This window comes from Charadrius vociferus, unplaced genomic scaffold, assembly GCF_000708025.1.
Source record: "Charadrius vociferus isolate BGI_N301 unplaced genomic scaffold, ASM70802v2 scaffold110, whole genome shotgun sequence".
Classification (NCBI taxonomy): domain Eukaryota; kingdom Metazoa; phylum Chordata; class Aves; order Charadriiformes; family Charadriidae; genus Charadrius; species Charadrius vociferus.
In genome coordinates, this window is record NW_009646761.1 from 1,973,062 (window position 1) to 1,991,241 (window position 18,180).

General features: G+C 39.8%; 1 protein-coding gene across 2 annotated transcripts in view; it reads left to right on the forward strand.

Annotated features, from left to right (window-relative positions):
* The first annotated feature begins 383 nt into the window (after nt 1-383).
* The window catches only part of FARP1 (FERM, RhoGEF (ARHGEF) and pleckstrin domain protein 1 (chondrocyte-derived)), a 168,844-nt gene continuing 151,047 nt past the window's right edge, over nt 384-18,180 (forward strand). For both annotated transcript variants that reach the window (XM_009891776.1, XM_009891784.1), the window contains exon 1: nt 384-554. In XM_009891776.1, the coding sequence (XP_009890078.1) occupies nt 384-554 (171 nt within the window). The remainder of the gene's footprint in view (nt 555-18,180) is intronic.

Below are 18,180 nucleotides of genomic sequence, written 5' to 3' on the forward strand. Positions count from 1 at the left end.
CAGTCTGATTCATAATACATAAAAATTAGTATAATTCATGGAAATCTGGGTTCTGTTGAGCTCTGTTTCCAACCTGGTCTTGTTTCCTTTTCCAGGAGAAGGGGAGTAATTGTGCAATAGTGTAGCCAGTCTATCGGCCCTGCCCCCAGCAGGTGGTTAGTTTGTGTATTTTGGAAAGTATAACGTTTGCCTGGTTTTCTTGTCTTCATGCAAAATGTTAAAAAAAATCATAATGTTTATTACTTTGTGTTAATGGTTATATGGTTTATTAACTGTGAGTATATATACCATAATGCTTATGTGCAAAACCTCATATTTATAAGTGATATGGTCTTCTTTGCCCTTATTCTTTTATCAGATATAAGAAACGTATTTCCCTAAACATGGGTGAAACAGAACAGAGACCAACAGCAGGATCCCGGTTAGGAGCTCAGGAAAATGCTGGGATCAGTACCTTGGAGCATGGACAGAAACCACCTATGACACCTCCAGGAAAACTCATCTCCATCAAAATTCAGATGCTGGATGACACGCAAGAAACTTTTGATGTTCCGGTAAGGATGTGGAGGTTGGGGCGGCTAAAGATTATTCCGGCAGTTCTGAAAACGCATGTTTTCAAACAGTTCTCTTTTTATTTTAACTGTGATTCTTTGGCTAATGAATTCCTGTTGCGAAGAAAATGGCTGTTATATCAGCATTAAATAGATGATGGTGCAATAGAATAACATTAAACAGTGAAGTGAACTGTAAATTACAGTTATTATTCTGTTTCTGTTTGAACAGTTTCAGAAGAGGTGAAAGTCCTTCGTGGTTTTTTTGCTTCAAATATTACATAAGTGGTTTCCTCCACTTTCTGAACAGTTGATGTATTTCTCTGGTGCTGTTTTCTCCAGTAAACCATAGATCTATACAGATTTTATTTTTTTTCCTTTTCCTCTGGCAAGTCCTTAGGATAGTAACTTGAAATCATCAAAGTTTTCACTAATTTCTATGACTCTTAGAAGCACCAAGTGCTCTCTCACATGTTGAGTGCAAGGAAAGAATCAAAGCAATCTCATTTGAAGTTTCTCTGTACCCCATTGAAATTAATCTGGGTTTGTACTTGCCAAGGCAACAGAGTTACTACTGCTTTTGTGTGCATGCGATCAGAAGAATTAGTTTGATTCATTTTGATACAAAGACTGATTCTGTTTTACACTATCTAGCTGTTAGTAACCACTAATGATTTTAACATGCCCTGCTTAGGTAATTAACATGTGAGATTGTTGAACAGTGCTGTTATGAAAGTGTACTGGAATGTATATTTTTCAAAGTCCTCAAGGTTCAGTGAATAGGAAACTGGAAACCTGAGTTCAAATTTCATCCTTTGTTATTTGCATTTTATGTAGCTATGGTGACTTCCAGATCTTCATTGGCTCAGTTTTCCCTTCTGTGAAATGGGGGGTTGCCAGCAAGATACATAGATCTTACACATACTGTGCTCTGTGGAGGCGCTTGTGGTCACTGAAAAAGTGTCATCCTGGTATTAAAGATGAAGGAATTCTGATTAGAAAAATCCTCATTAAAAAAAAAATAAATCTTTTTTAGCTGTTTATAAGATTTTGTTTGTATGTTTCTATGTGTACGCACACATGCTTTTTGGTCTCCTCTGTGCTGCTGTTTTTGACCCCAAAACTGCGTGTTCAGTCTCAGATTTTGTTGTAGTAGAAAGTAAATTCTCTGGACAGGCAGGTATGTGTGAACTGAACCATCATCAAGTGAAATGCTCGTGTATGTAGCAACTTGTTATGCTTTTGTGCCCTTCAGAATGCCTATCAAATATCCATAGCAAACAGACAAAAATTAGGTAATTGTCACTGTTCAAAAGTGTAGTTCTAGTTTAAAGTACCAAATGCTAATGAAAGTCGTGCTGCTTATCTTATGTGGTAGAAATATCCCTATTATCCCAGATACAACCTTTTTTTTTTTTTTTTTTTTTCTTCCCCTCTCTACAGCTGCCACTTCACCATACTTTGGAAATTCCATGCAATATATAACAGTTAATAATTTTAACAAATACTTAGTAGGAACCATTTTGAGGTCAGGTCTCTTTCATTAAATTATTTAGAAGCAAATGTAAGTAACGTGTGGATGCAGTGTACCCATGTAACTCCAGCTTTGCTTCTGGGAGTTTGAGAAAACAGTATTTTTTCAGTCTTCAGTATTAGAAGACATCAACATTACTTTTTGTTTTTAAACTTCAGCAACACCTGGAAGACCTGGGTGTTTAAACAACTTTCTCTTCAGATTATTATTTTTGGAGACTTTTATTTCATAACTAACTCTATTCAAGGAAAGCCCAGGTGGTATAAAGTCAAATCTCGGTGAAATTTGCAGGATGCTTAGATTATAAAGTCCCTTAGAGCAGATTCCTAAAGCCTTTTCTCTTTAAGCTATGCGCAGTCAAATGAAGCAACACACCTTGTTTTTAGTCTGCTCTAAAAGGCATTCATTTTTTAGTCTGAAAGATTTTTAATAGGTCTAAATAGAGATGTTTATTCATGTTGGAAAACCCATGCTTCCATTTACAAGCTTGCTGGTTTTAGGCAAATTGATGCAGTATACACAGAAAAAGAAAGTGACACCTTTTCAACAAAATATTTTAGGAGCAGCAAGTGTGGCTGTGGGCAGAGGATGTAAAACATACATGCCTAAGCATATCTGTGGGCTTGCTTTTCAGTGGAGAAATAAAGGCTTTTTGCATGATTGAAGGTCTGAACTACTCTTTCCAAAACTTAAGCTGCCACAGTTATGAAAATAACCTTCCAAATATGATACAAGTATAAACTGAGAAGGGTTTGTGTTTCCTACAGTTTTAGGAATTTTGCTGGGTTATCTTTTCTTTATTAGCAAATGGGCCTTGTAGGACAGTAGGAAGTTTAAGTCATGCCAGTTTATTACTAGCTTGTGAAATCTGTGTAAAAATAGAGACATATACTGGTGCTACTTCTTCCTGAATTTGGGGGAAGTAGTGAAGTAGTTGGGACTATCCATCTGTCTAATCGTCCTTCCTTGCTACTCCTACAATTTCTTTTGTTACAATTTCACACACCCCCCACCCCCCCTCTTTAGCTAAAACTGGAAAAAGACATTATCCCTTTAGTGGTTTTCTTGGGTTTATTTTTGTTTTGTTTTGGGGTTGTGTGTTTGGGGGTGTGGGTGGTTTTTTTGTTGTTTGTTTGGTTTGTTGAGGTTTGGTTTTGGGTTTGTTTTTTTTTTAATTATCTTCCAGGAGGGAAGACTCAATACCCTTGCACCTAGGCAATCCCCTTTCTCCCATCATGTGCAAATAACTTGTTTTCACTAGAGAAAAATCCTTCAGATTCCCATGCCTGGTCTGTATATAATGAAACAGGAGAAAAATATGACCTACTTCTGTTCTCCCCCAGTGCTGCTGCTCTTTGGGCTGTTTAAAAGTGAATTAACTCTGGTGTCGTTTGTCTGTCTAAAGGAATGTTGATTCTTTTGGTGCTATATAATCATACCATGTCTGGCTCATTGTATTAACTTCTCAAAAGCAAAAAAAAAAAAAAAGGGGGGGGGTGGTGTATGCACATGGCTTCATATGGGCCTGTAAATGATATTTTTTTGCCAGGAAAAAAAACTCATGCAGTATATGGAAATAGTTTGTATGGGAGACTTGAAAAATAGAAGCCATAATGAAGGCCTTTTCATCAATCTTTGCAGTACTGTAAAAAGAAGGGTATGTAAGAAAAATCTTCTTTGCTGCTTGCTATTAACAAACAGTATTTCATTGCAGAATTTTCAGACATTCCTATATTCCAAAAAGCCAGTGAAAGCTTGAATCCTGGATCTTTTATATCCAGTGATTATATTGCATGACTCTTTTCAAGCAAATACAGATGCTTGGGGGAGGCAGGGGAAAGGTAGGCACTGCTGCTTTTACAAAAAAAAAAAAAAAAAGATTATATTACTTTAACTTTGTGTTTACTGCCTTTAACATAAAAGTAAATTATAAAATTCATCTATTGTCTTTTTGAGCACATTTTTGTCTATTCTGCTGTTAGAAGATAAATTATGTAGAATATCCTTCCCCCTTTTACGTTATTCAGCCTTTTATGACTGAATTACTGTACTTTTAGTTGGAGTCTGTTGTGAACTCCCTGTTGTGAACTGAAGCCAGACAAGAGCTGGCTTCAGCTGCAGTTGTAGGTGATTAGTGCCTGAAAATCAGGCCATGAGTTGAAAGTTCATGATTGTTCAGCACTTGCAGCTGTTGGTCCTGATGTTAGCTTTATGGAGGGATTGCATGCAAGTGTGGAATAGATTTTTTTTTTTTTGTCTTCTGCTTTTTTGTTTCTTGTTTGGCTGTATTTACTGAAGAATTAGTTAGATATGCTAACTGAAGACTGCAGAGGTCCAAAATACAGCAGTCTGTTTCAGCTAGTGTTTGGCTGAGTTATGACTACATGATAGAATGAGCAAATATGGTCCCTTTCTGCTAGGTAAGAGGACAACAGCTTTAGCTAAAGTGCCTAAAGTGAAGGAGGAAGAATACTTTTTCACCCTTGTACATGTGATAGTTATCATATATAGATAGATCTTGGACATTTTGAAAGGTTGACGCTTCTGTTATAAGACTTGCAAAACCCAACACTGCCAAATAGAAGTTGTGTATTATACAAGAGAGGGTGGAGGTGTACTGTTCTGCTTGGTTTTGCTCTGGTTTTATTTCTGCCAGTCTCATCTAAGTTAGTGGAAAGAGAATGGGATTGATTCCATAAAACCATAGTAAAACTTAGGGATTTTCTCATGTTTATTTTAATACGGTCTCCCCTGTAGATTCAAACCAGTTTAGGTAAAAAAACCCAAACAAACAACAGGTTTTAAGGATCAGTAATAATAGCTGATAGTGGCATCTACTTCTGGGGAAGACAGCCCTTTAATGTCATTTATACATTATATATGTTTATGTCATTTATAGTCTTATTTACCTTTATTGTTGTTTCAGTGCCAAAAGTAATCTGCTTAAAACTACTCCTAAGCAGAAAGAGTCAATGTTCCTTTCTAGGTAGTGCTGAAGACATGACTGATTCTTGTGTTAGGCTGCTGAGATGATTCAGTGACTCGGACCAGGTTTAACCCTGACTGACATGATGCTTGTCACTGATCATATCCTACTCTCTGGGTGAATGATGCTGATGTGACCAGAATGATACTGCTGTTGCTAAATAGAAAGTCAGAGTTGTTTCCTTCCCGTTAGCATCAAAGGTGAGATCAAAGTATATCACAGGAGGTAAGGATTCTTCTTTCGGTTAGGATCCAGTGTCTTTTAATTAAAACCAAACCAAAGTCCTCTTTATTGTGTCTGGAAGAAAATAGTTGCTGCCTCTTTGTGGCTGTCTTTTGGAAAGACCAAAACATACTTGCCTGTCAGATTACTCAAGTTTATTAAACATCTGCTTTGTGTCTTATGTAAACTTTCTTTCCCTCTGAATGTGTTCAAGCTTTGTGAAATATGCAGGGTTGGAAAATGTCGTCCGCTTTGAGGGATTAACACCTGGTTTCTTAAGCAACAGGAGTCTCTTAATAGAAAGCAGGGTGAGGGTATAATCCTTAGTAAACATCAGTTGTAAACATTTCATTTCAATTTGCTTTTCTCTCAGAAGAGAAAGGCTTCCTCATCTTTAGGTTATCTGAGAATAAAGACCAAATGGTCTTGGTCTACAGCTATTTATCTTCCACTGGAGTTCAGCTGTAGTGCCTTAGCAGGGAATTTCTGTGCTTCAAGTCCCAGATTTTCAGAGAGGAGGACTTCATAATTCTGCTGGGGCTCTGTGTCTTAAGGCTAATGTTCTGGGTGGGGTTTCTTTTTGGCTGGTTTTGTTTGTTCGTGCAGCCATATAATGGTTGTTCGCATTCCCTTTGTGGGGAAAATGCCTTCTATTAAGTGTACTCCCCAACAACTTCAGGCCAGTGTAAGCATGCCAGAAAAAGCTCAGTATTAGAAAGTCTTGATACTTAACAACAAAGATTACACGTGCTTTGTTATAAATTTGCAAAAGCATTGTGTTGCTCTTTTAAATTTGAAATTTCAGCCACGGTTTTTATAAATGTTTAAATTATTTTCTGTAATATTTATAGGTTACAGTAATTGTGTTGTCCTAGGTATTTACCCTTGTCCTCAATATGCATATTATAACCAGCGAATAAAACAATTTTATAAAAAGAGCATTAGACAGTAAGGCAATGCAGAAACATAAAACAGTGGTTTATCCTTTCTTAGCCAGCTTCAACTTCAATTCAATATGAATTGCATTTTTTTCCAGCTTAGGAAGTGAACAGCAGGTCAAATGTCAGTTATTCATCAGTCTGAGACTTTCTTTTCTTCTCATGCCTGAAATTATTTGGCCATCACTGTCAGACTATTTCCATTGAATATCAAGCATTTAAATATTCACTAATTGTCACACTAACCCTGCTGGATCTTCTGATATTACAAGAAGAAAAGCTTTTTTTCCTATCATTCTGAAACACATCAGTTGTGTTTTTCTCAGCAGAAGATTATTAGTAGATACCCAGTAAACTGTGATTTTTGTTGACAGATGATTAGAATGTCCTTGTTGAAAGACAGGAAGTTTTAGTGACTTGTGTTAATAATTTATGTGCTTTTCAAAACGGAAGAGAAAATAATCCACAAGCAAACTTCTGTAACCTGAGGCAGCAGGCTGTTTAAACTACTGATTTCTTTGTTACAATATTCTGTAGAATGAACAGAATTAAGTGGGAATATAATTTTAAGTGCCAACAGATCCAGTCCGTTTTCAGACTGGATTGATGTGTTTGAAGATAACTGGGAAAAGAATGTAATTTTCTTGACTGAATTAGCCTAACTTGTAATCAGGGAAGGCTTCTCAAATAATGCCTTTTCACCTCTCTCGGTTCAGCTGACTCACTAAGTCACGCACCCATGCGTGAGCCGGCACAAAGCGAAGGACAGAGCTGGCACAGCGAAGGGCAGCTGTGGATAAAGAGGCAGTGCGTGAGCATTTCTGAACACTGCTGCCCTGACCGAAGGGGTCAGTGAAATCATGCTGTTAATTTCGGTAACCGTGTCTGTGCCTGTAAGTTGGTTTAAACGGTACTGGTGAGGCTGGATTGATGCTCTGGTGCGGGGAGCATGGGCTCCCTCCACAGCTATGAGGCGTTCCCCTTGGCCACCCTGTTTGGAGGTGGCAGCAGTCCAAGGAACAGTGGGAGGTATTTGCCATCTTTCCTCTTCAAAGTGTACATGTATGGGTGAGTGGGTAGCTAGTGGCAGAAATAGAGGCTGGTTCTACTAGGACTACATTTTCCTATTTCAGGGGCGATGAGATGGATGTTCTGCCTCTGGTCAGAGGAAGGAGGGGAGCTGAACTGCCTCTTGTGGGCTTCCTTCCTTCCCCTGGGGACTGAGGCTCATCTCTTCCAGCTTTAAAGATTTTAAAACTAGATGTCAAAGCCTCAGCTAATCTCTCTTTCCTTCATGGTTATGGTGAAAACATGGTACCTTCAACAGGCTGTTCATCATGCCTGTCTCGAACATGTGTTTTAGGATGAGATTAACTGCTCTCTGGAGGTGCTTGTATATCCCTGTAAGGGGAGCATAGGGCGATAGCTTAGACTTCATTTATCATCTAGTCACCTACCTTGTTCCACAGAAATTCCTTTGTTTCCTTTTAGTTCCCAACCATCCAAAGTGATATGCGGGTCTTCTCTGCACCCCATAGCTGTCTGGCAGTGCTGCCTAGCTCTGATGTGCTGGGGTGGGTGAATTATACCTGCCGTAACGCTGCTTTTCTCTCGCCTAGCTGTAACAGAGAAATTGCAAAATAAAGCACATTGTGGAGGAACAGTGCGTTGGTGCTGTGCTGCAGTGGTGCATGTGCATGCCATGGTTTGCTTAAGCCTATTCTTTGTCAGGACAAGGTGGTTGAGCTTAAGTTACTTTCCTTAAGCTCTGTATGAAAAACAGTTGTCTTTGCTTCTGGCCATATGCTCTGGAGGGGCATAACAAACGAGCAGGATAAGCTTCTGGGAAAAAATATCTGCCTCCCTCCTCCTCCTCCTGAATTAAATAACTGTGTGTTGTCCATAGCAAAAGAAATGCAGCATATGTGCGATGCTTTGCTAAGAGCACAATCTTATGTTAGACTGCAGGCATTTCAAAGCACGCTCAGCCTACAGTCCCGCACTGAGCAAAAGATCAGAAAACTTGAGGTCAGATGTAAAGCACTACTGGTATGTGATTATATCATACAGCGTGATGAATTGCCATTTAGAGCACTATGAATTTCAGTACCTTAAATTGCAACTAAAAGCATATCTCCCTGTAGCTTGTTCTCTCACCTGTTTTGAGTGATGAAGGAACCTTTATTGTGGAATACCTATGCAGTTGCTTTCCTCCATTATTTTGAACAGAATGGAAAGCTGTCTGTATAAACAAAGGCTTAAGCAGTACAGAATAAAAGAATGGGGAGATGTTATAAATTGTCCATTCATTTCCCTTTCAGTTCATTCTCTGTTGAATATGGTCACGTGTTAACAATTTCTGCCAGGTGGTAACGCAACCTGTTGAAATGTCTCTCTCCAGATTTGTTTGCCTGCTATGGGTTCCTTGCTCTGCTTTCAACCGTGCTTTGCCTTTTAGCTTGGGATGTTAATTTTTCTCCTTTTGGACTGAGATTCTTCTCCATATGTTTGTCAGAGATCATCACCTGTGCTTTTTCTTTCCTCAAACCTTAAGTCTGCCACAAGCCCTCTCTTCCTCCCTGCTTCTGCAGGATGCCTGGGTTGCTCAGCTGGTGGAGCCAGCTACTGGAGGTGGCATTCCCACCTGCTGTGCTGTGCTGGCAAGGATGCTTGTCTGACTGTGGTAAGGCAGCCTACAGGGGTAACCCTGCATAAAAAGCTTTATTTTTCAGCAATTTAGTTAGAACCATGAGTTTGCTGCAAAATTGGTTAGATACTGATGTGTGGTGCAACAGAGGGAAGGGAAGGGACAAGACCATGTTAGCAGTGGTTCAGACTTGTATGAAGCTGTTGTGGAAGTACGTAGCTGCAGAGGTAGAAGAGAGAAAAAAATGTTAGGAACTCCTCCAATCCTTAAAATGCTTAAGAATATGACTTTATATGGGTTCATATTTTAGCACTTGGTTTAATCATCGGTATCTCTTGTTCCTTCCTTGCTTGGCACTAGTACATACCACCTTATATTGCTTATCCTCCTTGTCCTGTCTGCCTCTCCACAGCTCCTTTGCAACTGTTGGTTCAATTCCTTGCTATTGATGTTCAAACATGTGTTTGATGTGCAAACAGGAGATAGTAGTGCAGAAAGATGCAGGAGTCTTGGGTGTATCTCCTAGGTCTTCAACCAACTTCATTCTGATGATGATCTCCTTCCTCAGAGCAATATCAGGTTGTTGTATTACAAGTCATGTGTTGGGCTGTATAGAGGAGCAAGTGCTCATCAATTTTAAAGGCTGTGTCTGTGCTGCAGTACTAGAGATGCTTTCTGCAATGGCATAGTCAAATTCTCATCCATACCCAAACTCTGCAAGTGGAATGATCCATCCAAATTTTATGTAATATAATTTGTGGTTTTAAAGTGAAATTTGACCAGTTTAAAATAAACTAAAAAACCCTACAACTAGGTTGACGTGATAAAAGCGGTATGTCTTTGTCTAATCTTGGTACAATCAAAAGGGGCTCCGCCATTTCCCAGGTTTAAAAGCCTTCAGAAAGACTTAGTAATGGGCTGCTTACCTGTAAACCTGTCTCCACTGCTCCAACGAGGTACCTTGACAAGGCCGTGATTACAATACACACTCACAATTAAATGTTGCCTTTGCATGCCAATGCATAAATCACATAAAATGCATAGCTGAAAACGTCTGCCAAAGCCTTTGTATGTATTTGAATAAGGCTAGTGTGTTAAAACCATTCTTGGATAAATATGTCAATTTTTGACTAAAAAGTGATGCATGAGGCACACATCAAGCACCAGCTAACTCAGTGAATACAAACAGCAATAGCAAAAGTAGATTACAATATCTCCTTTTCTTATCCTCACCCCCAAAAAGGAGGCTTTGACTGATAGATATTGCACAAACATAATGCTGCCAGAATATAAATAGCAAATGGTGAGTTGTGACTTAGTGCCAATTTGCTTTTTGATGGCCTGTTGGCAGATGCAAATATTCATGCAGCACACAGCAGTAGGCAGTTTTTCTCCTCATTTCTTTCTTTGTTACCTTCTCACCTGGTTTACTGATTGAACCTGAAGTCCTTTCTTCTTCTTTTTTCCTTCGGTTTGCCTTGCTTTTATAATTCTGGTCCTGTTTTCATGCTATAATATCTTCATATGGTTCTTGCTGAATTTATTTGTAATAATCTCCATTTAGTAGATAGTGGACAGTATTTGTGTGTAGATGTTGTTTAGCATTTAGAGGCTAGTCCTTCATGTCTACAGGGGGATATCTTTTGCTCTTAAACGACTCTTCACATATCATTGCTTCTTTACCTGGTGCAGATGCTCAGTTTTATTCCCTTCTGTCATCTCACCCCCATCTAACTTCTCAGCTTTGTCCTTCCTTAGAAAGCATCCATCTTTGTGTCCTCTGTATGGACAAGTTGTATAGCTCCTTGTAATACTGTGTTACAGAGCTCTCTTTCTGGTCTTTTACAAGGAGCACATTTGGGCAGAGCAGCTGATACTGGATCTGTAGTGACTGTAAGTTAGGGGAACACCTTCCCTTTCTGATTACTGGCAGCAATACGCCAGATCCTCATCCGCTGTTCTTTGCCTTGGGTTGTCTGGAGTTACTGGACGTAAGCTGAGTTACATTATGCGATGATGTGATCCAGGGGTCTCCACTGAGAGCGTCATCTATTAAAATTTATCTCAGGTACCACAATTTTGGTGAACAGACTTGAAATAAAAGGGATTTTGCAGAATTAAGTAAGTTAATATATGTAAACTGATGTGAAAGAATGCTTTGTCAAACCTTATATAAAATGATATCTTAGAGGAATTATAAAAAGACCTTATCAAGTAGTTTCTAGTGTTGGATTCACACAGATTAATACTGCAACCAGAAATAAACGTAGCCCGGTGTTTTATGCTCTTAGATCTTCCAGAGTAATTCAGAAACACCTCTCCACTTAGGGACAAACACTGGTGGCTGGCAAAAGAAAACACTTTTCACGAAAGTGCTTGAGTACTCGCTCATAGCATGTTATAGATTGGAAAGGACCTCTGGAGGTAGTGTCTTCCAACTCTTCCCTCAAGACAGGGCCAGGAGGGAGCAGATTGCTCCAGGTCCCTAAGAAACACTAACTGTAAGGATTCAGGACTGTTGTGTCTTAGGATCTTTTTTCTTTGAGATCTTTAGTTGAAGTTCAGAGTTACCAGTTGAAGATCTGCCACTTTTAAGCCTGAGACTGGCAATTCTGAGATAGAAAACTTCAGGTTTATGTGTGGCAAATGGGTGTTTGCAGCTGTATCTGTGGGCTTATAAAAGAAACAAGGCAGTAGTCATTTTATAAATGAGAGAGATGTCATAAGCTTGCTTAACTTCTAGAGTTTGTCAAGCCCTTCAGATTTTCTTCTTAATTTTTTACTTCATGTCAAAGTCTAACTTTGAGTATGTGTGCTTTGAAAGACTATGGAGGATTCTAAAAATAAAACTGAAGTGGAAAGCAGATGCTTCAAATGGCTGATTGTGTCACAACAATTTCAACTGTGATTTCGGCAGTCTCAGGAAGAGGAAGGTAGAAACATCAAGCTGCAGGAGAGCAGGCTCTGTGAACAGGGGAGACTTTCATAACTGCAGCTGCTTTGAAAAAAAAGTCAACAACTTCCCTCAGAAAATCTTGTGAAAACCTGGATTCACACCAGCTGTGGAAGAGCTAAGTTTTCAGCCTTTTTTTTCTGTCAAGTCAAAGTGGATGGCTCTTGTTAGAGAAATAGAATTAGGAGCAAGTATTCTTTTTGTTTCACTAACGTAAGATGAGTCTAGCCGTTGCCATTTCTTTTTGTATCTGTTCCGTGAAACAAATAACTTTGAACAGATAGATGCCTTTCAGTGGAAAGGTCACTCCTCCACAGAGCATTTCGGATCTGTGCTGCTTGTGTTTCATTACAGGGAAGATCACATACGCACAACTTAGCCAGAAGTGACAAAAGGTTACTGAGGAAACAGTTCAGCATTTTCTTGGGCTGAGGGAACAAATCTTTGAGGGGTCAGTTAACACTGTTGTTGCTAGTTGCACCGAAATGACTGATTTCCCATACAGGTATAGCTGTGAAGTAAACTGGTTGTATGTGTTTTTGATATGGTGGGGTTTTCTTTCCCCTTTGAGCTTCTTCTATTTAGGATGTTGTGGGGGAAGAAGAAGAAACCCAGAACTCGAGTCCTCAGCCTCTGTGGTCGGATTTTACTGAGAAAGTCAACTCTTTCAGCACTCTCAGAATGAATTCACTAGCCACTACCTGTTAAATAATTACTTGAAAATGGAGCTTGTTCACCTGACAATAAAGTAGCATGAAAGGGTTAAATAACTAAAATAATTAACACAAATTAGTATTTTTTTTAATCTGTTGATATCTTAGGTGTTAACATTTAAGTTTTCTATTTCAAATTAGCATGGTGTCTTAACGGGAGATGCTCATTTAACAGGAAATGCCTGCCTAATTTGACTGTGAATTATGATTATTCCTGAAGATAAATAACTTGTCCTCCTCTCCTGCAAACATCTTAGCACCGCTCACAGGTAATTCATTTGTCCTTCGTAGCCATCAGACCCTCACATTGATATTTCCCAGGTGAATGGGTGTTACCAGTTACTGCTGTTTTCCTCTGGGGGTGTTTGAAGGCCCTGAAAAGGTGTCTAGTGATGGTGCAAATTTCTTTTAAAAGGTCATGTGTGTAGAAGGCGATACTGTATCAGTGCACTAACTTCTTGTAGAAATGGTCCATGGATTCCTGGGTGCTTGTTACTATGGTCTGGAAACCACTGCACTAGGCCATGAAGTGCTTGGGTATGTATATAGCTCTGTTATTTCAACATGTAAGCTATTTTTTACTCTTCTGCATCTGTCACAATTGTGCACGGTATTCTGGCCCTGAAGAGCACTGTAGCAACAAGTGGAGCCCTCTCCTCTGTAAGGAGGCTGCCTTTGGTGTCAGGCCCCAGTCCTGGAGTGGGTTTCTTTTGCATTCCTATACTGGTAGCTAAGTGGACCAGAGAGCAAGCTGGAGCACTAGGCCCATGATTTTCCACACTCCTTAGTTGTTAGCTGGGCTTCTGGCTGTGTTTTAGGCTGTTTCAAGGAGATCTCTCTGAGGTAATTCTAGCTTTGGGTGAGGACTCGTCCTGACCTGCAAGTCAGTACATGCATTTCTAGTCTTTGGGGTTGGGGTTGCTCCCTCATCCTCTTGTATTTACAAATGTAAGGGTAGCCCTGGGGTACAGCTGAAGATGTGGCAACTCTTCTAGCATGCCAGATAGTAAGCTTGTTGGCTTCATTTTCTTCTTACATTGTTTCTGTGTACACCGACCCTCTCTGATAAAACCGTTTCATGGAAGCATAAATGCCCTGAGTAAGGCTCGCGGTCCTTCTGGCTTAACATTTTGTCTCCCACTCTGGCACATGAGCTTGTCCTTCTGACTTTCTCTCGTTATTCCCCAACATCCAAAGTCCCTTTTGAACCTGCTGATGCTTCCTACCCCCGCAGTCTTCTGTGGCAGAAAGTTCTAGCACTTTGCTGCCTTTTTTTACCTCCTCTAAACCAGTGCATTAGTTTCATCAACTGTTCCCCTTATCTCTGCTTTTTAAGGTTTGAGCTATTCCATTTAAACTGCATCACAAAACCAAGCCAATTATTATTATTGGGGATGATTACGTTTTAGTGAAAAATAATCTCTTTGGTCATTGACTAAGTAGTGGAGTGGTAGGTGAAGAAGATGGGTCTGTTTAGGGGAGGGCAAATCTGTTTTGGTGACAGATCAAATGCGGGCAAGAGTGATGGAAACAGGGTAGGATAGGTGGGAAAAGGGGGCATCTGAAGATGCAAATGTATAAGAAATCCCATTAAGAGAAGGGGGAAAGAATTGTTCTGGACTTGAATAAATCTTTAGCTTTCCTGAATTAATTTTTTTTTTTGGCTGTACTTGCAACGCTGGTGGTCTGATGCATGTGTGTCTTAAACATCACAGCATGACAGTCACATAAAGGAAGAGCAGTAGAAAATAGCAGTGACTGAACAACACAGTCAGTGTCAGAATTGGAAGCAGAATCCCTCACTCACTCCTCTGTTTAGTTGCCTCCTATCAGATGCTTACACATTGCAGAGTTAATGATGTAGCTCTTACAAATCACTGCAAATTGCAAGTCTGTTACATTAATATGATTAATGTGAACTAAAAGCTGTAGCTAAGATACTGCTAAGGCACAGTCGTGTATAGAGCTGTAAAGTTGTATGTGCAGCCATAGCATAACTGCCTGTTCCTTTCTCTCCATGTTCTGTAATGGCAGAAAAGGACTGATCTGTTAATTTTAATTTTGGCAGTATCAATATAGGTGTTGCGAGAAATATCTTTTAAATAATATATTGAATTCAAATATCTAAAATATATTTGAGCGAAGAAAATACCTTCAATAAAAATATCCAAAATAACCAAATCAGTACAGGCCATTACAGATACCCCAAAAAAATGGACTCTTGACTTCCAAAATGTAACGTAAGTGGTTAACTTAACAGTAAGGTGGTGCAAATCAGCTTGTGCCAGTTCCATACTTTTAAACAGTGCAAGCTGCAGCGGTTTAAAAAAAAACTCAGGCTTCTGAAAATGCAAGTGATGGAGAAAAGAACTATGATTTAGGTTTATTCTGATTTTTGAACCTGTTTGTCTGAGAGGCAGTTTAATGTTTTAAGTTCTCGGAATGTAGAAAGACTGGGGGATTTTGATCCCTTCCAGGAACTGCCTGCCCTGGCTGCTTGAGGGAGTTCATCTCCTGCTTGGCTTCACATCTGCTTATTTCCTCTCTCTGCTGCCCCATCTTCACACCACAGCAGAAACCCTGTGGCTCTTCTGTCTTCTTTTTGCCCGTTCCAGGGCTCAGCTTCTCCTTTCCAAGGCTCCTGCCCCTATTTTAGCCTGTTGCCAGCTGCCCAGGGAAGAGCTGCCACAGGATGCTGAGTATTGCTTGCCGTGTGAGTGCTGACCCTTGGGGAGGAGATGGAGGATGGTGCAGTCTGGCTCTTGTAGGATAGGCTGTCCTCTCCAGCAGGGCAGGGAAGTGAGGCAAGAGCAGTTGGAGCAAGTTTCCCAGCATCCAGCTGAAATGATCAACAAGGTAATTTCAAATAACTGGAAAGGTAGGCTTCCTGCTACTGTGGCAACAGAAGTTCCAGTCCTGTCTGAATTTGTGATTCATGGAAAAAATAAGGTAAGAATTGGCAAGGATAGTCCTGCTTATTCTTCTACGCTTTCATTTTCAGTTTCTAGTGATGCAGTGTCTGAGATAGAGACATAGAAATGGAATGTTCATGCTAAAAACAAAATTGGAAATGTTTGGTTTTCTTGCATTCTTTTTAAGAGAGTGGAAACATTTCTTGTACCAAGGATGAAAAGCTTTTATTGAGCCGAGCTTGAGCTAAGTATGATGAGAAGTCAATAAAACTTGTAAGTAGCTTGAAGGTTTTTCAAGTTTGCATGAACTTTTGTCCGGTGAGCCTTTGTCCTGCAAAGAAAATGTTTAGCTTGAAGGTTAAGATGAATTAGGTGACTTTTGATTATCCAAAGAATGAAGGCTGTGTTTGTACCCTCATGCCTGTTCCTTTTGCATATGGTTCTTTCATCCATTCAGTCTGTGCTAGTCAAGGAGGAGGACTGTTTGAAGAAGGCACTATAGAGCGCTCTGTCTCTCATCCAGCAACAGCTGAATACTTTATGGAAGTATATTAAGTCCTTGACAGGAGAAGGTAGCCAGCTGGCTGCTGCAGCAGGATGTTCTTGTTCTCCGTCACACGCAAAAAGGAGGAGTTGGCAGAGCGCCTGCTGAGTTTGCTGAGGAAGAGGGAAGGCACAGACTCTTGCAGTATTTTAACTAGGTGGGCCATTAACCAAAAAAATAAAGCAGAAAGCGCCCATTTCAAGTCTGCCCAGGCCACCAACTGGAAAGTGGTAAAGGGCTGACTTTAATATGAGTAATTAACCACCCAAGAGCCTCCATGGTTTAGGGTAGCTTAAGAATCTGCTTGCTTAAAGGTTGCAAACAAGTAAAGTAACTATACCAGTATTTGTCCTGTTTTACACAGTTTGCAGGCTGGTGGTATCTCACTGGTTAAAATCCTGATGTGACAGTTGTACGTGATCTGGAGTTTGGAGCTTATTTGACTGTCCTTTCTTGTCCTAATGAGTACAGGTCAACTGAAGATGTCAGTGTGGGTTACCAAGAAAGATAATTGAAAAGAGAGGAATTCACATTATAATTGGCAAGTTCAGGAAAGAGAGAGCACTAGAACAGTGTGCACCATTTCATTATACCAAGTTTTGAAACAACACAAGATACTATCCAGTTGATTATGCATTTCCAGAAAGCAAGCAGGTGAAAACAGCTTTAAGGCACAAGCAATTAGCATGAAAATAGGTATATATTTTGGAGGTGGATGACCAAATGTGCTGAGGTACAAGGATTTGAAACAAACTAAGCCTCAGGTCATTAATTTACAGCCTGTTCTTCCCTATACTCTTTCTTGAATGAACTCTCCCAGCAAATGCTGTGTGGATGTTCCATTCACTGATAAGTGAAGCTCCTCATTTAAGCACTGAAGTTGGTGGTCCAGAAGGTGTTTTCCGTAATGTAGTGAAGGAATCCTTCTGGCTTATATAGACTCAAATAACACACCAGATCTGGGTTCTGTGTTTGTAGATGATATCCAGTGACCTCCACTGTATTTTGGAACAGACCTTCACCCAGGTTTTTCACGAGTACTGAAGATAAAGATGATGTTAACAGTAAGTGCAGAGGCATATATGGATTTTTGGTGATGGAGTTTTGTGTACTCGAAAGGTATTTGAAACAAACATGTCACAGAGGCTCAACCATTACAAATATGCATTCAGATAATATAAGTTCTTTGAATACATAGTCATACTAAGCCTCCATGTTCAAGACCCAGGTCACCATTTATGAAGATGTTGTCTGGACTGACCTTTCAAAAGGCAGGAAATACTGCTCTGAATTGCTTTTGGTTGACCTCTTGGGTAGAGTTGGGAAGAAAAATTTGAACTCTGGTATCAGTTTACGCTCGCTTCCCAAACTGGCAAAATTAAAATAAGCTCTGATACTTTTGTGCTAATTCACAGTTAATCAGATATGTTAATTAAAAAAAAAGCACAAAACTTTTGACCCCTGAATGAACTGGTTATGGCTGTGGTTTAAGATTACAGGTTGTTACAATAGGTGCTGTTTTTAGCGCTTAGTCGCTCTTCGTCCACTTCACAAGATTAAAGATTATCTGGCACTGTTTATTGCAGATAACCAATCTGCCTCAACCATACAGAGGTGGGCGAGACGTGTTGTACTTCCATCTGAAGTCTGTTTTTCCTTAACTTTCATTAGCAGCAAGCACATTTGCACTGGAAGTAATTTAAAATATGGGAATACTTTGTGTGTATAATGTAGATGTAACTACTAATTGATATGTTGAAAGTAACTTTGACTCTTTGTCAAGCATGCTGTGTAGTCTACGTGCAGATTTATTTTGCAGCTTGCAGACCCACTTCAGCTGCTAGTAGAGCTCGGTGCGCAAAGGTTGAGAGGAGGGTTGGGAATTTATTGTGCTTTTTCAGTTGTTCAGAGAAGAGGGAAAGGATGCAGCTCAGGTTTCTCTTAGCAAGTTGAAGGAATTTCAGGCCTTGTTTTTAGACTCACAACTGTTTGAGGCTTCAAAGCCGTATATGTGTGAAAGAGAGGGAAGGAGGAATATCTAACAGTGCTAATCTTATGTTAACATAAACATAAGGGCTGAAACCCCAGCTGTAAGAAAACATCTTCGGTAGCAGAGGGCATGTTCAAAACACGTGCATTCAGTGCTCTCAGAAACAGGTAATGCATCATAAAGACCTCTG